Below are 26,843 nucleotides of genomic sequence, written 5' to 3'. Positions count from 1 at the left end.
TGGTGCTGTCTGCCTTCTAGCGGTGTTATGTGGTTGGGTGTCTTTTCAAATGCAGAGTTACCATGTCTCCTGCTCTTCATAATCCTCATAATGCCGTGATCTCCCCGGGCAATGTTTATTAATATGGTGCATCCCTTAGATTGGGGACCAGTGATATCGATGATAATCCCTGACAAATGGGAGGGTCATTTCAGGCAGAATTCAGAATGTGATTTCAACAATGTTATCCAACATTGTTGAAATAATGTAATAAAAGTGAAATGTCTCAATAAAAAATAAAAGACATTTTGTAAAAATATGAACAATCCTTTGTAAATTACAGATTATTTCCTTTTAACAAACCAAAACCTTCCAATGGAAAAATATTCTCCTTTGGTTTTTTCTTAATGAGCTCTTCTTAATTAGCGGCTTTTCATTGGTACATTAATCTGCAGGAAGCGATTAATTTTTTTCATCCTACATAGGGGACAAGGGAAACCTTTTTTTCATAAACGTTGGTTTAGGATCTTTGTTAGGCTTAGGCACTGTTGGGAGACTGGGGTAGCATATGTCTGTGAAAGAATGGATGCACATTGGCAAAATAGCTTAGCTAAAAATATGCAAGATGTTGCAGGCATATGCGAGTGGTCTTTTTGCTTGTGCCTTGAGCCAGCAGGAGGGGATCCTGTGCCTGGGTTGTCCAGTGAGGCATTGGAGTTTGTGTGTTGCTGGTTCAGTGGGCAGTCTCAATCTGCCACCAGCAAACAGCTTGTGCTGCACTATCTCCTAAGCCATGTGAGTGCTGACCCTTTTCACCTGGGTAAAACCTGAGGATTTGCACTTGGGATGCATTGAGCTTGAATGAGAAACAATGCATTGGGAGGAAATAAAAGGAGGGATATTCGTTCCGAGTTGCTGAGTGTAGTCGAGGCTGGAGGAGGAGGGCTGTGTATTGACCTGTACTTTTCACTTTGCCTTTCTTTGCCTCCTTCTGTTAGTGTTCATTTCTAATAGGGCAAAAAAAATATCTGTTGTAAAATTGGAAGACCTTCCCTGGCATGGAGGAGAAGGGTCACACCAGGTGGCTATACCTCTGCATTACAGTATTTACACTCATGCTTGATCTGGAATATAAAAACCTTGACTGAAATCCAGGATACACAGAATTAAGAAAAGCCTCCCACAAAGAACTGTGGGACTAACATAAGCCCATCCAATAAGTACTGTTAGAGACTGACTCTTAAATTAAGTCTCTCCAGGGTCACAAATCTTCATGGTTTCAAGTTCTGTAATTTGTATCATTGCTGTAGTGGTAGTGAGAAGAAATATTGTTGAATTTCATTATGCTTAATGCGTTTGGAGCTTTCCCCTCTCTCCCTGACGAGCTGGAAGGAAGAGAATGGCAGTCCCCATTCCAGCTCCTTCTGCAGAGGAGTCAGACTAATTCCTTTTTGGCATCAGTTTTGGCCGAAGTGCTGTTTCATGGAAGGCATGTGTTTGAATTGTTCTTATCACGTGGGAATGCATCTCAAAGAAACATGGCATATGATGCTATGTTGTACAGCATATTTCATCTCAGTAGGGCTTTATTGGTTGGGTAAGCTATTAATCATTTTGATGTCACCTCTAGCATGTTTAAAATTCCATTCGACATTTATGTAGAGGAAAAATTTTGACAGATAAAGGCTCACTCCATAGAACATTTTTAGTTTAAGTGGGATAAAAATGCCAATGTAATTATATTACACAGAATGATGTCTGGACATTTACAAGCATGACCTTGTTTCTTCTAGACAAGGATAATTCTGTTCAGCACTAAATACTTAACTTATATTTGTCAGACAGCACGTGACACTAACTGTATTTGGATTAATGCCTTCTTGGTGTCATTTTTTCCCCTTGTAGAGTTATGGGTAAAGGAAATGAAATCACAAATCTCATATGTATCTGAAAGAAATAAAAAGTCCAATTTATTTATTATGTGTAAGCCACATGGGGAAAAAATTCTGGAATGAAATGGAATAAATGCTACTCGTGCTGAAACCTAGTTACTTGAAACAATTCCTCCTCTTGTATGCAGCTTAAGAAGAAAATTGTGTGATTGTCTATGGAATCTTTATAACTAGAATGTCAGCATCCACAGGTGTGATGTACCCTTACACGTCTGCCATTTTCTCTTTTTTTTTCCTTTTTTTAATTGCTGAACATGTAATTTCTTTATATTAGACATTTTATCATTTTCTCCGTGGCAGTTACCTAATGGAAGCTGTTTTTCTGAGTTCGTTTTTTTTCCCCTTACTGCATATCTGTGAGAAAGTGACACCTTCAGAAGCCCTTGGTTATTCTGAGTTCTTGTCATTGTAGCAAATTTTCGTTGTGCCCTGTTCTTTCAATTTGCTCTTAAAACTATTTGAAGCAGCTGTGTGGCTTCAAACATAAACTGTGAATATGCAAATAAAATGTGTAAATATGTAGTATGTTAATGAGATGGACTTGGAGTTTTTGTAAATTATAAACAGAATTTTCTGCATGTAAAGAGGGAAGGCAAGGAAAAAAGATGATCAGAAATTGTCTCTTCAACGATGTTTCTTTAGCTGATGACTCATTCTTGTTGCTCTTCTACACTGATCTGGAGGAAACAATGAATGAGGGGAAAAAAAAGACATATTTCATTATATAGCAGCTTTCCTCTATCTTGTCATCCTGTCTCTTCTCTGCTATGGAAATGTTAGTCTCCGTGTGCTACCCTAATTAAAGTGGGCCATGAAACAAAAATTGCAGGTTCAGGTAGTATATGCAACTAAAATATTTTTGGTTCCATCTTCTGTTTTGGATTCAGTGACTACTTCTGGTCTGAACTGTGAAAATATCATCACAAGTCCTTCCAACCCTGGACATTAATGCCTCATTAGCTCAGAGATCCTTGGGTACAATTTTTTCAGCATTGAAAGTGCGTAAAACTTGACCACTGATTTAAAGCAGCTGCATTTAGTGGTGTGAATGTACTCCAAAGGTCTCTGCAGTCTTAATTGCTGAGGGAACATGTACCTAGAGTGTTGTGTATGTTGGCTAGTATCCTTTCTAGTTCTCTCCCGTCTTGTGAAGTATGCAACTACATACTGTTACTGCTTCTTGCCACAGTAAAATGAGAATCAGAGCCCACTTTTTTTATCTAATAAAGGTTTCAGCTAGCTGGAATGGTGATATCAATGCAAACTAAGCTGATGATGCAATTTATAGCATGGTGCATAAAGGTAAAGAAAATTATTTGTGGTAACAGGAACATGGGACTGAAATGGAGGTGTTTCTTCTAGATTTCTGTGCAGTTTTCATTCTGTCTTCATTTGCTCCTTTTGTGTACTAATGGCATCAGACACAGTGTTTGTATATGGTACAATGTTGTCAGACGTCAATATGAAGCAGACTAAGTAAGGTTTGTATTGGAAAGGAAGCGGCCTAGGAACTTGACTGTGCAGTTTTTTGTTTATGCTTTTCTTAGATTTTCTTAAATTCAGAGGTAACCTAATGGTGATAATGTTGTGTCCTGAACCTGCACTGCTGTAGCTCCAGTGTCCATAGTATCAGTTACACAGTTAATTACATTTGAGGAGGAAATGGCATGATGGGCTTGGTTAACCCAGACTGTTGGTTTCCATGACATTCATGTTTTAGCTGCATTCTTGGACTATGCTGCCAAAACATATGTGCTGCTGTGTGTTCTGCAATTGGCATCCAGGGTTGCTGTGTTGGAGGCTGCCAGGGTCACTGTACATCAGTACCTGAGGAAAGTTCCCTTCATGGTCTTTTGGAGCTGACTTTCAGCTTTGAACATGTTTGTGTGCATATATAACTGTAAATAACTATATAAATAATATATATATGTATATATATAAAATAGGATACAATGTTATGTATAATAACATGCACTTCTTTTTTTTTTTTTTTCTTTTTTAAAAAATCTTAATAGAAAGAAGCTTGGCTGGACCACAAGCAGGAATGCAGGTGTCTTAAGAGCATCAAGCCGAATTTTCCTCCAGACTCTGTCAGACTTGCTGGAAGGATTGTTTTTAAACTAGTAAGTGACATTCTTTTAGATAATTCAGTGCAGCAGATTCAGATAAATAGTTTCTCACTCTACATTTTTAATGTGATTAAGAACTAGAAGGCTGAAGTGACTGGGACTGCTGAACAAAATTGGACTGCATAGTGCGTTACAAGATTGCTGACTAATTTGCGGAAATGCTGAAAGGATCAAGAGATACCAAACTGGACATAATTAAACTCAAGAGAGCTGTTTATTGACTTTCTTTTCCTATGACTGTGTGGTAGCATTCCAAACTTATTTCTGCCTGTGGGGAAGGCATAAGGAGACTTTGTTTTTCCTTCAATACTACTGGAGTTATTGGTGCATTTCTATAAACTTTGTGGGGAACCTCATTCAGCCTTATTTGAATGAAGGTAAGGACAGAAGCGCTGTTAGCCATTTCTTTAGAGGGCATAAGGCCATGCTTTCCCTGTTGGGTTCTCTTAATCTCAATGACTTTTTTTTTCTTAAAGTCTCTTCGAAGTCCTGGGTGTTTGACATTCCCACAGTTTGATTACTTTATGTGGACTAAATTTTCTGTTAGGTTAAGCAGCTTATGACTGTGTGGGATTGTAAATCAAAAGGGATTTGCTAATTTTTTTGCTAAGCCTTCCATGATGCTCTGTGTCCTGGATAAAAATGTGTGCGTTTGTTGTGGTTTGAGGTGATAAAATATGATTTCACATCATACATTGTTGGGAAGAGCTTGTGCATGATGGTTTTTAAAGGGCAAATATGTACCTAGTAATACTGTGCATTAATTATAGTCACATGAAATCTGAAACTGTAAACCTCATAAATTGCTTTCAATTATACTGTGAAGGGCCAAAGTAAATTACTAAAGGTCAGCTGTCAAAGTGCTGAAAAAAAATTAAAATTAGTAGAAGTTATAACAACAAAAGAAATTATTTTTTTTAGGATAGTTTATGCAAAGTACTGCATTTATGTTGACACCGTTAACTTTACCTAATTATCTTATGGATATATCACATGGAATAATCAATCTTTTAGAGTGTTTTCAAGATAAACTATGGTATGTAAATGTTATCTGGTTTTCTCTACAGCTCAGACAGTCAGTATGCCTTTCTGAGCGACTCTACTCTGTTGCCGATCTTCAGTCAAGTAAGTAATTGCCAGCCATATTTCAGGAAATACTTCCAAGGTCTGCTTTACAGAATGGCCATGTGATTTTCTTGCAACTTGCCTTCTGAAGGTTTGCTCTGTAGAATAACAGAATCAAAGACAAAACTTGCTAAAACCCCTGTGGAGAAGAACAGTTTCCTTCTAAGATCAAGGGAAAAACGTGTGTACCTTCTTCAAGCAAAACTTCCACATGATTTTTTGTTTTAATATTTTTTTCTCATTTTACAGTGCACATCTTGCCTGTTCATTTTTAATTTAACTGATGTGTGCCTTACTACATACAGTGTCAATATTTTTGCATACATATACAAAAATACATACATTTTTACATTGAGTTTTACTTTTTTAATGCTTATGTGCTATTGCATAAAGCTTCAAAAGAACTTCCAGAAAAAGGAAAGAAATGTAAAATTTACAAAGGATATGTATATGTCTTTCTTCTGCATGACTTTTCGAAGGAGGAAAAAAAGATTAAATTTTGCAGGTATTACTTTTGTAGTTTCACAAGTTTCAACTGCTTCGGTAGGAAAGGATGCTTATTACAATCTCTCAGCAGAGCTAAAGTTGATATAGAAAACATTTTTTCCAGATTTTGTGGCATCTTAAAGGTTAAAGACTTAGAAAGGGAGAAATGCATCCTTGGTTCATTCTTGCATCTGTTTAGAGGGATTTTCTGTAGAGTAATGTGAATATTTTGATTACCTCTATATGTTTTTAGTATTTTCCAAAGCTTTGACTATAAACCAACTTGATCTATTGGTATAGTTAGTTAAAAATAAAACCCACATAAACATAAAAATTGCAATACAGAGTATTATATTTTACTTCTGTACCTCCTGACATTCTACTACTTTCTTCCAAACTACAAGGGCAAAAGAACTTAAGGTAGCAAATTAAAATGGGTTAAATTTCAATTATTTCAAACATCATGATTTTCTGCAGTGGATATTCTCAAATTGTGTAACAAGGTTTTTATGGAGAATAGACGCTTCAAATGAAGTTAAAATGATGAAGACTTGTGGGCTTTTATGCTTCATGGTACTGCTGGGGTCCAAGGAAAGAAATCTACCGTACCAATGTCTGCTTGCAGAGTGGCCCAGGAGGAGCTGGAGGGAGGAGTTTCCCTTTAAAAATTAAATACTGATCACTTGTATAGCAGTTGTCTCTAGTGTAGGCAAAGATTTTTGTGTACCTGATCATTACATACAAACTGAGGTTTCACAGTAGCCTTCAGGAGATGATCTCAGCTTTCCTTGAGTTGACTGAAGGCAAGGGGAATAGTGTGATAAGTTGTCTGGAGAGAAATGGTACAAAAATATGTTGTATGACTAGAATTTCTGCTAAAATTCTCATTCTAAAGGAAATCCTGATATGACCTGTGATAGGGATGGAGTGACTATCCTCTCACTGATAGAGCAATGACAGGTCCATAGCCAGTTAGTTTAGGAGGAGGCAGATGAGAGTGTTCCCTCTGTGTTTACTCTAGGAGTTTTAACAGCAATTTCCGTGTAATCTACTTAACTCCACAGCACAAAGTGTTTAGGACTCCTAGACATTAACTGAAGTTGCTACCTAACAGAATACAGTACAAATGGCCTATGCATAATCTTAGGTAAAGATTTTGGCAGATTCTTTACTTTTGTTGTTTTCCTGGATTCCTTTTTAGAGTGAATAGATGGTCTCTATGGTTTTGCAGTTAAAATAGTCCAGAAGTGTTTTGTGTTGCTGTGACAGCTTGTAGTAACTGTGATGCTTTTTGCTGTCTCTATATCCTTGAAAAGCTGCTATTTAATAACACTTTTTCCATTTACTGTATGATTTGTGGATGGTGTTGATAAAGATTTCCTTTATTTCTCTGTGTGGTAGAATCTGTAGAAAAAAATGCATTTTTATTAGAGGCCTAAGTATATAGGGGAAAAGATTTCTTTGAATGGAATCACATGAACTAAAAATACAGGCTATGATATTCTGAAGCAAAAAGATTCTTAGGAAGAATCTTTGTAATGTAAAGATAGTGTTTCAACACCATTCGGAAATATGACAGAATTCTAATTGATACTCCTTTATTTTTCCTTTTTTTTTTTCCACCTCCCCCACCTGGAAGTCCAGAATATTTGCAAATTATTATTGTCATTATGCTGTCTCAATCTGCTTTACGCTATAACTTTTTAACATTACTTTATACAGGGGGTTGATTTTTAGTGTGTGAGACATATAAACGGAACAGAAGCATATGAAGTCTTATACACTTGTTGAATAATTATCTGATGAAATATGTAATATATGAAACCCCAACAAATTATATGGAGGCATTAAGCCCTTTATAAAGTTCTGTTCCCATCTCCATAGTTCCTTCAAATTCGTTGCGTACCCTGAAACTCAGATTAAGTAGGAGGGGTATCTGTGTGCATTGTTACTTTTGCTAGCTCTTACCTATTTTAAGACCATTCCTTCCTTACCTACAGGCTCTCTATATGTTACAGTAATTCAGAAATTATCTTTGTTTTTACTTACCAAGATTCAGTATGCAGGAAAGAGTTTGTGCGCCTTACTATGGGTAGATATTCTGCTACTTGTATCAGTATCAGAGTTGCATAATTAAATCCCCATGCCTTATTTAGAAAACTTTCCACTGGCCTTTTGTAGCATTTTGTCTCCCACACTAGGGTTCTTAAACAATTGGAAAAAGTTTCTTAAAAAATGAAAAGATTCACAAATTTCATGTCATTTTGCTTTTGGCCTTGTCTTCTTGTGTGCTGTGAAAACCATGTCATGATCATTTACCATTAAGGATGCCATGGGACTTTTTGCTGGATCATTAACTCTGATGTCCTGGACAGATTCCAGTGTGGATAATTGCATTCTGTTCCCATCTCTGTCAGTTCTCCAGAAGTTCCAGTTGGTTTTGGTATTCATGTTCACATCTGTCCTAAGCTGCAATGTCCATTTATAACATGCTGCTCATACAATTCCTCTTCTCCATTCTAGAGGTGTTTTATTTGCTAATAGTGAAACAAACCATGACTTCCTCTCTTTGTTATAATATATTTTGCAGTGTGTGTCAGATAGTTTAATGTGAGTCACATGTCTTGAATAATTACATGTGAATAAAAAGCAATTTGGTTTCAAATGAATATTATATAAGAAATGCAAGTATGTGTTTATGATTTTTCTTTTATATTTTTTAAACTTGATTTTTCAGTCATCTAAAAATTTCCTGCTTTTCTTGAAGACACAGTCCTCATAGATACTATGCTTTTCTATACCAGAGATTTTCTGTACATTGTTAAGAATATACATGTCTGGATTTCTAATATTTACATTCATTCATGCTTGCAATGTCCACGCTGTTAAGATGCAGATGGGTGGTGCTGTGAGCAGCTATAAAAAGGCAGATAATTTGGGTAAATCATCTTTGTGCCAGGTGTGGAAAGGCATATCTCAGCCTTCTTAGTACTAACTGGTTTGACCTTTGTGAGGAGTTGAATACGATTGCACTGGGAGAGCATGTCTCTCCTTCCCTAACCCAAGTAGAGACATACTATGCTTAAGATTTCTCTGTAGTCACTGCTTGTTCAGCACATTGCAGAGTCATCCCGGATATGGCTTGTAGGTAACACGTCAGCAGCAGTGACTGACCATTGGAATGGGAGCAGATCTTGGAAGGTGTTACTTTACACTGAAATGAAAACAACATACAGGAGATATAGGTGCTTCTCCAATTCAGTATGTGGCATGAAAAGGGGTATATTTGCCATAACACAGTGTACTGGTAGGATTGCATCATTCAGCTAAGCAGAGTGACACTCAGTGACTCCAGAGAAAATCTAAACAGAACTGAAGAGTTTGCAAATAAGGATACCCATACCAGACTAGAATGAAATTGTAGCTGGTTCCACTGGAAGACTCCTGGCTGGTAGCTAACCATTGGTACTTGCCATTTCAGTAAGCCAGCATTTGGTGCTCTGCCAGTAGTAGTTCATAGGAGACTGTTAAAGCAGCTCACTTGTGTGTGAAATGGAAACTGTGATAACCAATCTGCAGCTGACAAAACACCTTCAAGCAGAGGGATGGCAGATGGGATAGACTATGGAAACCCAAGTATACACACCAGACTCCTGTTGAATAGACCAAGTGACCTCTACTTTAATTGAATCATCTTTTTAATTAAGTGACTAAGCAGTTAGCTTTAAAGGGGAACACAGATCTCGAATTGTCCTTCCAGGAGACACACAAGTTTGGATCTAAAGTACGTGAAAGAACCTTTCTTGGTAAAAGGTTATTTCCATTCCTCTAAGGATACATATTTATAATAAAATAACAATTCACTATTATACAGAGATAAAATTGATTCATAGTGCATAATAAATCTCTACCTTTTGTTATAGACTGGTGCTTGAATCTGTTCACGTTCACATTCTGCGTTTAGATCTAGTTTATACTGTGCTAACTGGCAGGAGAAAGAAAATGTGAAGCAGGTAATCAGGTAGTGAACTTACTAGGGCAGCAGCAGAGTTTCACTTTCCATGTTATCAGAGGACTGATGCATGCATAATCGCTTCAGTCGAAAATAAAGCACTGTGTATCTTTCTACTTCAGGATTTCTATCTGTAAAACATGAATAGTGGTGCTTTATAATAAAATTATATTTACTTAATATTCTTCCATATTCATTTTTTACCAGCTGCAGTGTACAAAACTCCTTTTGTCTCTAAAATACTTTTCTGTTTCATCTGCTAGTATGAAGTGTTTCTAACACATCTGTGGAGAATATAGAATAAAATAAGTACTGCTGCATAAAGTTTCAAGCACATTTTTAATGTGGTTAATCTTACAAACCCAGATGCCTGATTTTTTATGTGTCTTACATCTGCTTACACATCTGCTTTATTTATTGGCTTTTGAACTTTAACTTACCATCATATTCATATGATTTGGCAGTAGCAATGTGATAAAATCTGCTGTGTGTTGATAGGTAACTGTCACAAAAAAAAAGAAATGTCTGTCCTCTGTCAAAATTGCCCTCTGTCAAGATTAATTTTGGGACTGGAAATGTCTAGACTGTACGGCTGCTATTGGACATTTTCAAAATGTTGGTGAAATGTTCTGTTTATGACATAGTATACTTTTTTCCTTTCTCCTCAAGATATTGAACGGTTAAGTGAAGAAATGAAAGATGGCCTCAGGCACCTTGCAGAGACGTTGCAACTGTATTTGAAAACTGAGATCCAGGATGAGTCTCAATTGCCGCCTGCAATTGACTTTTTTCAGATCTTCACAAAAGTAAGTGTTAAAATCAGGTTGCTTGACAACTCATAAATTATGCTTTCCTTGTGTTCTTGACCTGTATTGGAGTGGGAGTTTAGTAGATACATCCAGAATGTGATATATGACAAAGTGAAATCAAACTATTTATTGTTTTATTCAGTAGGTATTTAAGCAAAAGTATAACTTTATATAATTGTAACACTTCAAAATTAAAGCAATAGCCAGAGGATATTATTTCTTTTCCTTTTTTAAAATTGTCATGCTAAAGCTCTTGGGGAAAAAAAGAAAGGGTGCATAAAAACCCAAACAAGTTCAAATAAAATTGAGTCAATCAACCAAAGTAATTTTTTCACAGTAATAAAGAGCATATAACATCACTCTTCAGCCTGGAATTTTTCTGCAAGGTGAAATATCTTGTAGTTGCAGACATATTTCCATCTCATTTTGTCATGTAGTAGTATATGCTAACAGGTGTTTGTGACAGGTTTTTGTATCCCACAAACTGCTTTCTTGAGGGGCATTGTGGATTATCTATGCTTGAAGACTACATGTAAAGTATTTGAAATTAGTTTTCACGATATGTAAAATGTAATGTTACAAAATAAATATTGTTGGCTTTTGCCATATGTATTTTATTGCTTTCAATTCAAAATGCTAAATCTGAATAATGCCACAGAAATAATTTTTATGGAGAATACTCAGTTTTAACTCCATTTAATTTTTTTCATTTCTAATGGATTGATAAATTCTACCATAAGATTTAAGTTATGCATGTTGTACTTGTTTTAATGTGTTCTTTTATTAAATAAGCCAAACTATTACATTTTTTCTTCTGATACAAATAAAAGAAAAAAACTCTTTTAAAGAAATGAAATAAAAATACTATATCTGGTTTTTTTACATTTTTAAAAACCTTTTTGCACAGTTATGGGATTTTTTTTTTTTTTTGCTATAAACAGAAGTAAGAAAAATATAATCAACTCTGATGTTTTTCTGGATATTTTTTATTTTATTGGCAATTAGAAGTTGCAACTAGTCTTCATTCCAACTGTTTTACTGTCTTGTGCTGGTAGAAGGATCTGACCTGAACAGGTGAGTTGGTTGGGAGAAAGGAGCAGTTGACTACATATATCCGTGTGCTTTATGTGGGAATAAAATTAGTATCTCATTCAGAGTTCAGTCAAGTACAGTTCTTTCTGGAAGACTTTGTTGCCACTCTAATTTTCCACGTGGCATTTTACAGGCTTTCCAATTTGGTTGTTAGATGAGTGTACTATGAAGTGTGATATTATATTAAAATATGGATTTGATTTCCCCCTATCCCAGTGAGGTAGCAGCAGGCATTTTCTGACATTCTCGTAGGATTTTTTTTTTTTTTTCTTAAACTGAATAAAGATGCTTATTCTCAGCAGGTAAAATTTAAGGCTTTGGAACTGTAAAATCTCTGATACGACTTTTGTAGTCTCTTCTCTCTAGTATAACTAAAAAAGACCAGCTGTGATGACTTCTCTGTGTGGTCATAGAATAAAGAAATACTACAGATACATGACTTCAAGATGTAATCTTGTTTTCTCAACCTCTTCCAGCATTCCTTTCAAGTTCAGTAGGTGCTTATTCGAACATTGAACTTTTTTGGATCAGTTCTTTCATTGCATGCCACAAAAAGATCCAGTCAAAGGTCATTTTTTTTTATTCTGTTTGATGCTGAATCCTCAAGAAGGAAAATAAGCAGACTGCCAGACAAAAGAGAGAAATGGTCCTGCAGTGAGATGACTAAATTCCAGATACTTCTTGGAAAATCTCCAACTAATTTAGGTCAAAAGAGCTTCTCGGAAGCTCTTTTAAACAGTCTTCTTTCTCAGCTGGCCACTGCTCTTGTCTTTGTGAAGATTAATTATAGTTTTATTCACTTGCTTATTATGCTTAATAGGCAGAGAGCCCCCCTGAGCACAAACTTGTAGAAACTGCCCACTGAAAATCAAAGAAAATTTCGCCATTTCTTTCCGTGGGAAAAGAATTTCACCCCAATGGTTTTTAAGTTTGCATGAGACCTGTGGGGGAAAAAAAGAAAAAAAGCTGTACTGGATGGGGAGGTGTTTCAGAAGGGTAATGTACCTTCCTTTCTGACAGTGTTGCCCTGTTCTTACTTGACAATTTGCTTTTGTATCAACTGTCCTTTGAGCTGTAGTTAAATTTTCTCATTCTTGTTATCTGATCACTTTTTGGAAGCTTCAGTTTATTTATCATGCCATTTATCAAGGTTGTGACTGTTTTAAAATTCTGATCCTCAGTATTAAACAGAATTATCTGCAGCTAATTATGTGTTAAAGCTTTAACTCCATTGAGACATTTTCTAATGTCAAGATAAATTTTTGACAGCATGGTTTTATGGTTTAATGATGTTTCCATAACCTTGAGATAAAATCAGTCCTTGCTTTTATCCTTCAGCTTTTACTTACATGTGTGAGAAGGTGGCCTGAAATCCTTTGAGATATTTAATGGATGCCGGATAAAGAATTCAAGTTTTTGTATATATTTATGGTTCTTTTCATAATAGCAGACAGAACCATGTGAACTACTTTAAGACATTGAATAAATTCTGTACTTACCATGTTGACTGTAAAACTGTGAGTGACTCTACTGGCTGGAATCAGGCCTATGATGATTTTTTTTTAGACCAAATGTAGACATAGAATTGCAACTACTCATACTGTGTCAGAATTAACTTTTTGAGCATTTTGAAATGCATTGAAAGTTTCCAATTAGTGAGAAAAAAGAAGAGATTCTGATGTTTCATAGAATCATAGCCATTTTGAAGATCTCCTAATTTTAGGTCCTTGCATTTATAAGAATAGTAACCTCTGTCATTAAATAATAGTAAGATAAAATCCAGTGACAGTTAATGAACTGTTACATAGCAGACTTCTAGAGCAGTTTAATAATCTTAAAAAAGATTTTTTTTTGGAAGAGAAAAGTTTTCTAAAGGATGTTTTGATTTAACTGTTGATAAAATTTTAGAGAAAGGATGCTGGAAACCCTGTAGAGCAGAGATGTGACTTAACTCCTGAAATAACAGTCTTCCTAATTTTTCTATTGTGCAAAATTTCACCTTCTGGATAGTATCTTAACTGCACAAGGGGTGATAGGGACTAGACAGAGAATTTTTAGATTTCTGAAATTTTTAATCGTTCCTACATTTCCGATCTTGACACTTTTTCTTATGAACAGATTTTACTTTGAAAGTAGATGTGCTGATTTCATTCAGTTCCTAGGAGAGGTCACAGACCTATGTGTGAATGAAATAGTCCTCTTTATGCAGGTGCTGGATGTGCTGCTCACCACCCTCTGTTCATCAGCTTTGGAAGCAATGATGCAAATAGAAATTAGAGAAAAAATAGTAAACATTTCAATAAAATGGGAAGAAATATTGCAACAGTAACCTGGAATAAGGGTGATAAACAGTCTGATAAGACCTCTCTCTCTTTACTTCTCCAAATGAAGGTGTTGCATCTTTATAGGAAGTTATTTCTGTCAAATGTGATTTTTCAGGCTTAGTGATGTCATGTTATTTCATCATTGAATTATAATTTGGGGAGATAATTTACCATAGCAATTATCTTAATTTTTAGTTACAGAAGTTACCTTGAAGAGCAAAAGGATATTATACCAGATCATGAAACAGGACTTCAAGCATTCTATCTGGTTTTAAATTAGAGCAGTGTGATGACAATTAAAATATAAACTTTTGCTAACAAAGTTTGTTGCAGTGAAAGTGAGATCTTAAGACTTTGATACTTCGAACTGAATTCATGGTATCATTTGGGTCCCCTCATTTAGTTGTAGTGTGCACCATCTGTTTTACAAACTGCCTCTAGTATAACAAGTACTGGATATAAAAAATGAGGTAGAAGAGGTTTAAAACAAGGAATGGTTGGGTAGAATTTGTAATAATTTGGTTGTGTGCGGTAGGAAAGAAAGTTCTGCTCTTGAAGGGGGCGGGGTAGTGAGAAAACTAATTTTAAAGACAGTTAATTCAGCACAGATTGAAAAGTATAATCTTCTAGAAAAGTTACTGCCTTGAGTGGGCCTGAGTGGGGAGAGCGCGTGTGAGGAAAGTGTGTGTATACTTCTTGTTTAGTTAACCTTTTTCTGTCATGCTAAGTTGGAAGTAAGATGACAGAAAAGACTCTGGAGAAATAAATGTCAGGGAAGTGTAGACTATTTTGCAACTTTGTTTTGTTTTTATTTTTTTTGGGTGTTCTTTGAGTTTGTTTTAGTGCAGAACTGAAAAAGATCCAGGTGGCCAGGAACTTAATTGCCCTTACTTTGCCTAATGCTGCTCAGAGCATATCCACAAAACACAGTGTTTAAAAAGTCAGTGGTCTCTGGCACGTAATATACATCAGTCTGTTTTCTGACACCCTTATGGAGTGAACTGGAAGCAGTAATGATAAAAAGCTTTAGTGGTTTTAGTAATTGGAGTACATGTACAAAAATATGTGGGGTTGAGGCATGTCCTATTTTTAGGCGAAGCCAGCATGAAACAAGGTCATGGAGATGTTTAGTAAAGATCTGAATAGCAAATGGAAACCATTATCAGCAATTTTAAAAGCATCTAATTGAGGAGGATAAACCTGATAACTGCTTGTAATGCTGTTGGCAGCAAACTGTTCTATCCTTGTCTTTAGGATGATTTGTAGTGGGGTTGCTTAAAGCATTTTTTGCTTGTTTGTTTTGGCTTTGAGCAGAGCTAGAATTTTGTGTGGAAGGATTATTAATCAGCTCTGAGACTTGTTCAACATGTTTAATAGATGAAAAGGCAAAAAATTGTTTTACTTCCAGAATGGCGTTGGAGTAGATTGATAGTTGAAAAATACCATTCTCTTTGAATGTAGGATGGGGAACCATGTATTTATGGTGTTATTGTTGGCTTGCAATTATCTGAGCTGCTTTAGAGCCTCTCTGGAAATTAGGATAACGTTGTCTGTCTAAGCTATGCTATAGAGCTAAATAGCTGTTACAGTTCAAGTATCAATAGAAGCTGAGACAACTTCTGTCATATGTAGGCATTTCAGTGGATGTCAATTAAATGAAACCTGCCTCCATGAAATTCAGTCCTCAGAAGTGTGTCATCTCTCTATTCCCCAGTATGTATCTTTTTGTTCCAACTGTAATTGTGATGTTAAAATATTTTTGGCATATTCTATTTCATTAAAACTACTCCTAAGTTTGTGTAGAAATAAGATGGAGAAAGAAACAATTAGGCTATGATACTGTTTTGGTGAGCAGCCCTCACAGCGTGGTTGTACAATAGCAACCTGAAGCTGACAAAGGCTAACTTAAATAGTTGCTTGGCATGACAGTGCTTATAGCTAATCTGTAATAGTGGCTGGCAGCAGATACTTCAAGTAAGGTGCAAGAACTCTACAACTGACAACTTTCTTGCTTGCCTCTCCCTGCATGACTACACTGGAAGTTCCCATGCTGTCTTCAGCTAAGTTAGATGTTGATTGACTGGCAGAGTCAGAACCAGGAGTATTTCTTTTAGGAGATCACCTAATTTGCCTTAGTGATTTAATTCCTTTTCTCTCCCTTTCCTCTTGATTATGTAAATATTTTTTCATATCTATAACCACCAATAAATTGTATTTCTTCTTACAAATCCTCTGAAACTTTCTGTGCTGGTTATGGGTTTTTAGAAATTTTAAATGTGTTTGCTCGAATGTGTCCCTGATGTCATAGATACTGCAGATGAATGGATTTGAACATATCTCCTTTCTGAATTTAGAGTAATTGTGGGCTGTTATTAACATTTTTATAATCACTTTTGGAAATCTGAGAGTATTTTTCTAGTTTAAAATAAAAACCCTGCATTATTAAAGCTTTCTTCCATGTCCCACTGCACAAGAATATTCTTCAGTCCGTCAACAAAGCTTGTGCTTTGCCTGTACTCACAAGTAGAAAATGCATCTTCTTTATTTTTCCATGACCATCAAGGCCAAGGTATCATTCAACTTTCAGAGGAAGCTGGATTGGATGCCCACTCAATTGATGGATATTTCTATACCTGCACAGGACCATCCCCAAGTGTCACACCCCATGTGCCTGAGAACATCATCCAGATGCTTCTTGAACTCTCTCAGGCTTGGTGCTGTGACCACTTCCCTGGGGAGCCTGTTGCAATTCCCAACCACCCTCTGGGTGAAGAACCTCTTTCTAATATCCAACCTAAACCTCCCCTGACACAACTTCAGGCCATTCCCTCAGGTCCTGTCACTGGTAACCACAGAGAAGAGATCCTCCTCTTCCCCTCACTAGGAAGTTGTGACTGCAATGAGGTCTCCCCTCAGTCTTCAGGCTGAACAGACCAAGTGACCTCAGCCACTCCATACGGCTTCCCCTCAAGGCCCTTCACCATCTTCATTGCCCTCCTTTGGATGCTCTGTAATGGTTTGTATAGTTCATTCTATTTTCTATTAGTTATTTTGCTAGCATTAACCTGTACACAGAAGGGGAAATGGGGAGTTGTGAATATATGTCACTATATGCTTTTAATCACTGCCTTGCTGATACCCACTTGACTGGAGTTTTATTGTCAGTGTGAAATTTGAGGAGATTTCTTTCGACTGCATTTTTGCATTGCTGTGGTGGAGGGGAGAAATGGTACATAGGCAGATATAGGATAAAGCTTGTTGCACCAAGCTTGTTGGGTCAGGCAAGCACGTAATAACATTAATTTGTATTTATCTGCTGCCTTCTCTTAGCTGTTTTACTCCAGAGCTCACACAATCAGCTTTCCAAGGCATGAACAGAGGAGTGTGTTACATGCTGTCCTTCTGTGGCAATTGGTAGTTAGTTGAGCTAGTTTTAAGTAGGGAATTCTCAATTGTCTGATGATAATTCTGTAATTAGTATTGTTAGTAATTAGGAATCTCCTTGGATCTTATTTAATGATTTATTTTCATGTAGTAATATGAATTAAGATGTCTAGCTGCAGTTTGTTAAGTTTTCTCTTATGTCTCACCTTTCCAGTGTGTAGTTGTTGTACATCTTCTTCCATTTCAGTGGGGAGATGTTAATTGTCTTAGTTCTTCATGGCACAAAAAGGAACAACTCTTTTAGACCAACAAATTTGCTTCATCCACCTGTCATTACAGTGCTACTAACAAAAGTACTCATCACTGAGCAAATTAAAAGCCCTGAGTATAAGAATGCTCTTACCACTCTTTAGAATCAAAATTGCATGGTGAATTTGGAGGCCCTTCAAGAGGGATGACAGGTGGCTGTTCTAGCTCATGAAAGGAAATGACGTTGATTTAATACGTGTAATGATTAATTGTGGAATTTGGAATAGTAAGGCACAGTGACTTTGATTTATTGCTCCAAGTAAAGCTGAGTTCTCAGAAAAAAAAGATACAGTAAAAGATCTGACTATGGGATGCTACGATGTCTTCATTTGATCTTTTTGAAATGACCTTCACTTGGCTTTTTTGAAAACTGTAACTAGCTTTGTTTAAACAGTCAACTTTACTTTTCTCTCAGTAACACTGATTTTATAACTAGGCCTAAATAAAAAGAAAAACAGTAGATTTTAAAATCCAGAATGCCTGAAAGATTTTTAAAGCTGAAAGATAATTTTTCATAGTGATGGTTATCTACTGTTCTGGTCCAGATTGCAGATTAGCTTGTACTGGGATCATGTGCCCAGGCATATATGTGCTGTTTGACTTGGTATCCATTCTGACCCTTGGTATCCATTCACATGTTGAGCCTTGTGCAGTGAGATTCTAGTAAATTGAGATTAAGGCATTCAGAGTCTCATTATTGATTTCATGGGAGTTCGGACAAGATCTGAATGTACTCGTTGCTACTTAAGAGTAAACAGGGAACTAAACTGGAATTTTTCCCCCACTGATTTGTTACCAGAAGCTGCCTGCATTCTCTCACATGTCATTCTGTCTTGGTAAGTCAGTCTGCCTCCACATATTTGCCTTAACTCTTCTGTGTTCTGGGAGATGTTATATTTGAATTATGTTCAGCGCTATGTGAGTATGTTCAATGTACACTATGGAATGATGGTTAATGCTAGCAGTTTTGCACATACTGTTTCGCTATAGGTTAGGATGAATTAATTAGCAGTGCTATTATTCATGGCTAGGCTTCGCGAACGAAGAATTAGCACAGCTATTATTATAGTGTTACTAATATTACACTCTAGTCATATGCTGTAAAAAGTTTTCAATAATCTGTTCAATAAACTGTTTCACATACCTAACTGGCATGTGTTGTTATGCAAAAGAAAGGTAAAAATTAAGGATGTCTTGGCATTTAACTTGATGTAGGATGCATTTGCTAGGGAAAATGAAACCGGAGTCTTATAGATCATGCAAGACTTCTGTACGTGTAGGTTATACAGAAGAGTATATATGAACCTATGATCTTTGAATCCCTAGGAGAATCCCTTTTTAACTGTCATGAAGCTTGATTTTATGCCAGAACATGCTGAAATAACTCTAAAAATATTATTGATGTGTTTGTTATAAGTTAAGGCACTCAACACAACATTATTATAATTGTTATTCCTGTGTAGGCTCAGCTTTGTTTGGAAAACTAGTTGTGACTGCTGGGTAATTACAGGATTGGGATTGCCCTTGGAAATCCAGATGCAGTAGGTTACTGTGCATGACATAAGAGCTGGCAGACTTTTTGGCTTTCTTTAAAGACATGTTGTTGCTGATAGTGGCTTTTTCTTTTTTGACTAAACACAATCTATTTTGATAGATTAGTTTTCAAGCTCATTTATCTTTGTTAAAAGAGGACTATATCAACCTCTTGCAGACCAATTTGGATTGTTTTGAATAACATGACTGGTGCTTGAATGTGGCTTCCAGAAACTGCTTTGTTGATGGAGGCTCTATTTGTTCTTGTTCTTTTACTGCAGAGTTTGAAAGGGGTAGGACTAGTTCAAATCAAAGCCTCTGGTGTCTCTAACAGCCTGTTAATATCATATAAATTAAGTTGAACTGGGTCAGTCAGTATATTGTGATCTAAGCATATTAATGCGATGATTTACTTTTTTTTTTTTTAAAATACCATTATAATTTAAAAGATTGGTGTTTTCCAAACTTGAACCTGAAAAAAATAAACTCTTCTATGTTTGACTCAACCCTTTTTTTTTCTATTTCAATTGGGAAAATACTAACTATTCTTAAGGCGAGAGCAAAAAAAACCCCCAAAAATGCTTGACATACTTGCAAAAAAGAAGCAAGAAAGGTAGAAGTAAGAGGGCTGATGGCCTTTTCCTATTTGTCAGTTAGCTGTAGGTAGGGAGATATCAGATCAATGAGAAAAAGGCCAGAGTTGCAGTCACAGTTATGTTTTATGTAGCATTTCACAGTAAACAAGCTTTGGATCTTATGACAGATGGTTTTAATGAAGTCCTTTATACACGCAGTAAAACACTTACTGTTTTGAATTCAGAGATTTTCCCTGGTTTGGTTGCTATACCAAACAGACGAAGAGATTTATGAGATTCTGAAATGCTATAGAACCTTTTAAATAGCTTTTACATAAAATATTTTGGATTGGCATAGTGCAGAATAAAGGGCAACTCATTCTTGTAGCTGAATCCCCATCCCCACTTTCCCTGTTTTGGAAAAAAGGAGACAGAAAAAGGGGAGGAGAAAAAATATAAAAGGACAAGTAAATGTTTTATTTAATGACTTTTATTTATTTTTGGTCCATATGCATGGGATCCAAGATGCTGGGTAGCTACAGACAAGTTATGGGTTGGCAGGTTTGCCTTGACAGCTGTTACCTTGGACTTTGGAGTATTTTCCCCTCGTCAGAAGTGCCATCTGGTTGCTCTGATATGATATTTCTACTTCATCAGTCTTTGGTAGGTTGGGTGGAACTGTGGGAGCCCTTTCATCCTGGGTTTCTAGTGCTGTGTTGCTGTAGTACTGTTATGTGTAAGAAGTTGGAGATCAAAAGGTAAGGCCTGAGGGAAGATGATAACATCAGATTTGTCATGTCTTAGGCCAGTGTGACTGCTGGTCTGCAGATTTGGAAAAAAAGTCGCTGTCATTTTTAAAATTAATATAGCCTTTGGCTCAGAAAATTCCTAACGCAGAGGTTGATGGGTACTGGGATGGATATATTGGTGGAAAGATCCCTCTATATCTGTGCATTTGCTAAACCTTTTCACAAAGAATCTGGTGTGGGTTGGTCAGTTACAGGATACTGTGCTGCACATTGACCTTCATTTAGACCTGAAATAGCTGTTCTTAAATGATGATTTATAAATCCTGTTCTATCAAAACAGAAACCTGTCTTCCAGCCTACCTCTGGAAATCCTCATGTCTTTTCAAACACCCTTTAAAAGACAGGAAGAATTTTTTTTTTCATGTTAGTAAGAAAAACAATGTGATCTGACTTATAATGGTTACTTTGTTTCACTGATTCCTGATCCAAACCTTGCTTTGCTTGCAAGACACAACCTTAACACCATTTTTTGACTATATTGGCACACCTACTTTGGGCTGCTCACTTCTTTCGTAATTTTACACCTCTTCTATCAGTGCCTTGTGGAACAGAAAGTTAAATGTGGCATAATATTTAATTTTTAATCTTGATTGGAAACCAGAATTGAGACCTACTGAGTCTTGTTACAGAAAGTGCCTGCAAGTAAAATAGCCAATAGTTCTCCTCAATTTCAGTGTAAGGGTTTTTCGCTTTTTTATTTTTGAAAATAATTTGAGTATGTGATTCATAAAGTTGCATTTTATTATTGTGCTGGAAGAAGGTGAGCAGCACTTAAATGGTTAAGCTCTGGCACAGGATTTAGGGAGAAGATGAACTTAAGGTGAGAATTTTGATATACCTACTTATATTGGCGCTCACGTTCATAGGAATAAGAATTAAAACTCCCTAAGAGAGTGAAATTAAATTATATGTGTTTCAAATACTTCAAACTCTTTTAAATAGATCACATTATTAAACAGGATGGATATTTAATGGTGCGATGAAATTGTAGCAATCACTGTAAATCTTTATCCTTATAATGTGCACTGGTCATTTTTGTATGCTCATATGCTCTCTCCATACCTTGTGAAAAATATTTAGCTGAAATAAATTCAAACAGCTTTGCTGATTTCAGTGGATAGTGTTAGGAACTTCAGCTCTATACTTTTTACCAGAAACAAAATATAGTGGCCGCTAGCAGGGGGCAGCGGATTTTATAGTAAATAGGTGGAAATTATTTGCATTTGATTTTTATGTGGAAAAGTGATCAAGTATATTACTTTTGTCCTTTCATGGGAATCACATAAATGCGTGCCACAGTAAGCTGTTCTTTTGATGGCAATACAGAGCAGTTGGTGAAAATATTGGCAGTTATTGTTGTATTATTCTCTTTTTATAAATATATAACGTGATTGGTATTTCTTGTGGACTTTTTTTAGTGTATTTGATACAAAAATCTGTTGTGGGGTTTTGGTTTGGTTTGCGTTTTTTTAATATACGCTTTATTTTAATGCCATGGTATCTTTTTACCATCATAACCTGACAACTCTGATTTAACAGGACAAAACAGTGTCAGCAATACTAATGCTCACTGCCAGGTGTTTAAGTAGTGAATTTTTTGAAAAATGGACAAAAGATGATATTCAATCAGTATTTTAAAAGAAAAAGTTCAGCACTTTGTCCTGATAATAATGTCACTCTCAAATACAAAATAGAGAAAATATACAGATGAAAGTAAAATCTTACCAAATCAGTCTTGGCTGATTTAGTCTGTAGAAAAGGAGTTGCAGAGGAGACCTGAGCTGAGCGTCAGTCTCTTCCAAGTAACAAGCGATAGGACAAGAGGAAAAGGCATCAAGTTGCACAAGGGGAGGTTCAGATTGGCTACTAGGAAAACTTTTTTCATGGAAAGGGTCATCAAACCTTCAAACAGGCTGCCTAGGGAAGTGGTGGAGTCACCATCCCTGGAGGTATTTAAAAGATGTGTAGATGTGGTGCTTAGGGACATGGAATTGGCAGTGCTGAGTTTGTGATTGGACTTTATGAAGGTCTTTTCCAACCTAAATGATTCTGTGATTCTATGACCTTTTGGAAAACAGATTCTTGATAAACTAATTATATGGGTTTTTTTATGAGTTTACGTGTTTGGTATGACCTGGTAAGGCATGGGATAGAACCAAACTTTTTATTTCAATACAGACAATATTTATTGCATTGTATTGTTATCTTGTGAATTGCATCCTCAGTTGACCAAAACCACTCTTACTGTAACAGAAATTGCTTATGGGCTTACAGTAACAAACTTACTGGAATTTTTACAGAGTAAGGACTAAAATCTTTATTATTCTATTTGTGTGGTGAAAGAGAGACAGGAGCTGATATATTTTTATCTGTTTCAAAGTTGAAGAAAGGAAGAGTTCTATAGTAAAAGGAATTATTTAAACCAGTCAGTGTGTAAAAAACATTTCTGTTTTAAAAGCTGATATGACAGATAATGGTTTTTTCCCTCCATCTAACAGATTACCACAGTAGTATATCTTATTACAGTTAAGGGTTTTCATAATGCTTGAAAGACCTTTCATACTACTGTCTTTATTCGAGTTTGACAATGCTTCTGTTACCTTTCTCTATAAAAAGGACATAGAGGTCAGAAGCTGTACGCTACTCACTCTGAAGCTAAAGTTATGTGATAGCTTCTTGAGAAAGAATTGGGAACTTCATATTCTTTTGACAATTCTTTACCAAAATGTCACATGTGCCATAGCAGAAGTAGCCAGGATATGTTCCTTCTTATCTGTTCTCTAGGATTTAATGATTTCAGTTTGGGTACTCCTGAGAGGCGTGGATATTGATGAAAAGCAGACATTGTGTGTGTGTGTGAGCGCACTTGCGTCCAGCTTTTTTCACGCAGAATTCACACAGAATCACACAGAATCAGCTAGGTTGGAAAAGACCTCTGAGATCATTGAGTCCAACCTATGACCCACCACCACCTTGTCAACTAGACCATGGCACTAAGTGCCACATCCAGTCTCTTCTTAAATACCTCCAGGGATGGTGAATCCACCAGAATATCTCCGCAAAGAATTTCTTCCTAATGTCTAACCTAAACCTCTCCTCTTAAGACTGTGCCCTCTTGTCCTATTGCTGGTTGCCTGAGAGAAGAGACTGATACCCACCTGGCTACAACCTCCTTTCAGGGAGTTGTAGAGAGTGATGAGGCCTCCCCTGAGCCTCCTTTTCTCCAGGCTAAACAATCCCAGCTCCCTCAGCCTCTCCTCATAGGGCTTGTGCTCAAGTCCCTTCACCAGCCTTGTTGCCCTTCTTTGGACACAATCTAGCACCTTAATATCCTTCCTAAACTGAGGGGCATCAAGGTAGGGATGCTTGGGGTCAGAGCAGGAAGATGGTGATTTCTTACAGTGGAGAACTGCAAACAAACATTTCTGTCTATAGTCATAGCAATACTGTGGATAGTCTTGATCTAGACATTAGTTTTAAAATTACATTAACATTTCAATAAAAAGATTTTTCCCTGTGCACAATTTCATTGTTAATCTTCAGGTAAGACTAGCTTGTTATTTACTTGCATAACTAGATAAAGATGTTGTCTACAGTGTTTTACTTGGAATGAAGTCAAATGTTCACTTCCAGTAAATGAAAACAGCTAAAATGCTTCAAAATATGTAAGTAACTAATTTTCTGGTTATTGTGAGAGCAAATCTTGGATTTGTGCAAATGTAAGTCTTTCGTATTAGGAAGTCACAAAACTGCTTGGTAAAAAGATATTTAATAATTATACAAAAACTTATTTAAAACTTACAAGTCTTGGCAACACAGGAAGAAGTAAATATGCAGAATTTCTTGGTAGACCCAAGACTGTCAGACGGAGATAGGGTAAGCTCAAAAAATACAGTATCCTTGGTTTTCTGTGGCTTACTGACTAAATTTTTGCTGAGGTCATATTTGGAGATAAGTAATCTTTTTATGTCCTTCATGATAATCAAATTGAGAAAATTCTCTCTGTAATCATAAATCTATGTCTATACAGTCATTTTATGCAGTCAGTTTTAAAAAGTAGCCTTTTGATCTGATAGAAATGGAAATGTTTCTTAGAAGTAAAGGAAACATCATTGAGGGATATATGTTTGAAATTATTCTCTTTAAAATCTAACAGGCAAAAATTGCAGACACCTTTTGAAAAATACACTACATCTTCACATCACATCCCAAGGAAAATCTTGACATTCTCATTCAAGGATACTTAATCAATTTTCATAATAATCCTTGTGGCCACCATTCCCTCCCATGTAAGGAGAAAAAAAAGCAAGCTTGCTGCTGGTAAAGTTGGCAGGCTCTGCCTTCTACTGAGAAGTCAACTCTGGAATCAGGGGCTTTTCATAGAAAACACCTGATCATTAATGATTTTTTGTTAAAGAATGTTAAGTAGAGTGTTAGCTGGATATTTGCCAGTAAACAAATGGTATCCTGTTTTGAGCTTTAAACAGCAATACCATCTGAAAAGCAATATATAACTAGAGGCTGATCTACAGAGAAATTCTATTGTGTTGCCAGGATATAGCAAAGTTAAACAAGCAACTCTTTTCTGCACTGCCTTCAGCTTTTAGCTGGTTTTGTGTGGTCTGGCTGGATTATGTTAGAGTAATTTGTTTCTGATGTGACAGTCTTGGGTAAACATGGCAATGAACATAGCTGGTACTGTCTTTTCTTACATATTTCTTTGGAGGAATAGAAGAAGCAAAAAAGTAGCACTTAAAATTTATGACTGTCCGTTTGAATGAGAGTGTCTCAAGAATTAATGAGACCCTTAGGTGTGATCCTGCATGCAAAGAAATGGAGTTTAGTTCTTCCCTGGAACAGTGATGTACACATTTATCACTTGGTCGAAACTTAGGCTTTTTCTGGGATTTCTCTTTAAAATTACTTATGAGTTATTGTAAAAGACCAACCATATATGTACTTCATGGAGGGGAAAGGTTTCCTTCTGTCCTGTTACGAATCCATTTCACTAGCTCGGTAACAGGGACAATATTCTCTGCATCATTTTCACCTGGCCACTGCTCCTACTAAGTTTGTCTTCACAGAAGCCATGGCACTGCGTCTTGATTGCTCTACCTGAGAGTAAGGCTCTGTACTCTTATTACATTTTGTTAGTGCTGCCAAGCAAAAGCATTGCAGTAACCCCCCACTGTTCTGATTGATTTCCACAATTTTCTGGTGTTAGTTCAGTTTTGCCTCAGCGGCCTCAACCTTCTGCATGTGGTCCGGCTTCTGGCTGTATTCATGCATGGGGTCAGTAGCTCCAGTGAAAGATGTAGTTCTGATTCATGTGCTTCAAGCTTGAAGAAATGATTGCAACTGTCAGTTCTTTCACAAGTCAGTCTGATTGAACAAAGAATTATATGACATAAGTGTAATAAAACTGTACCTGACCAAAATTCCTTTCAAACATACCAGTTATGTCTTCTTATTGAATTGGAGAGGGGCATAAAATCTACACTGTTCTCTTGGGGAGGAGGGCTGAAATTTTCTGTAGCTAGCTCATGGGAATTTGCAAAAGCAAATACGTTCCCCCTCTGCTGGAAATTGTTTATATGTCAAAAATTTATTCTTTTATGGTTTCCACTACTTTATGTTTATTTTAAAATGTTGGTGCATTATACAGATTCAGGTCAACTCAGTTCGTCCTTCTGAATCAGTGATTGCAAATGCTCCAGTACTGATATTCTACCTTAAGTTCATCAGATCCTCATAAGACATGACCAGTTGAATGTGTATTATGAACATGTGTTTGGTGTGGTTTTTTGTGACATATTACAGAGTTCTGCTTTTTGTTTCTTAAACTACAGGGGGAACTCCTCCCTGCCCTGGATTTTCTGGTGAAAGAGTGCTCTAAGAAATTATGTTTTAGGAGGTAGGATGTGAAGAATTGTGTATGCTTAAAATGTGGTCAGCAGTCACAAAAAAGAGCTGGAGGACAAAAAGGCTTAGTATGCTGGTTTATACTTGCTGTGGGATTTGGCCAAGTATTTCAAATTTTGAGTTATGACGGGGTTTTACTGTGCTGATCACATGCATACTAGTATACTGTTTTATTATAGATTATAGAGATGGAACTCGATGCCTGAAAATGGGAAATACTGAATTAGCCTTACTACTCAGTCATACTATTCCTTTGGCCAAGGCAGAGTAGAGTACTGGCTGGGCATTGTGTGTAGACACAGATATCTCAGGCATTTTACAAAAGAGCAATTCCAGCTATTGTCTCCCCTATATTACCAGTTTTCACACTAGTAAGTAAGGAAGTAAGCAGTTTACTGTTTAT

General features: G+C 36.4%; 1 protein-coding gene across 2 annotated transcripts in view; it reads left to right on the top strand.

The window, feature by feature from the left end:
- Positions 1 to 26,843, top strand: part of SMYD3 (SET and MYND domain containing 3) — a 383,658-nt gene that overhangs the window by 46,092 nt on the left and 310,723 nt on the right. For both annotated transcript variants that reach the window (XM_027657423.1, XM_027657424.1), the window contains exons 3-5: positions 3,947 to 4,054; positions 5,128 to 5,185; positions 10,353 to 10,489. In XM_027657423.1, the coding sequence (XP_027513224.1) occupies positions 3,947 to 4,054; positions 5,128 to 5,185; positions 10,353 to 10,489 (303 nt within the window). The remainder of the gene's footprint in view (positions 1 to 3,946; positions 4,055 to 5,127; positions 5,186 to 10,352; positions 10,490 to 26,843) is intronic.

Source organism: Corapipo altera, unplaced genomic scaffold (assembly GCF_003945725.1).
Source record: "Corapipo altera isolate COAL_440 unplaced genomic scaffold, ASM394572v1 2c, whole genome shotgun sequence".
Lineage (NCBI taxonomy): Eukaryota > Metazoa > Chordata > Aves > Passeriformes > Pipridae > Corapipo > Corapipo altera.
The sequence above is the reverse complement of the archived record's forward strand: the minus strand, read 5'-3'. Positions and strand labels throughout refer to the sequence as shown.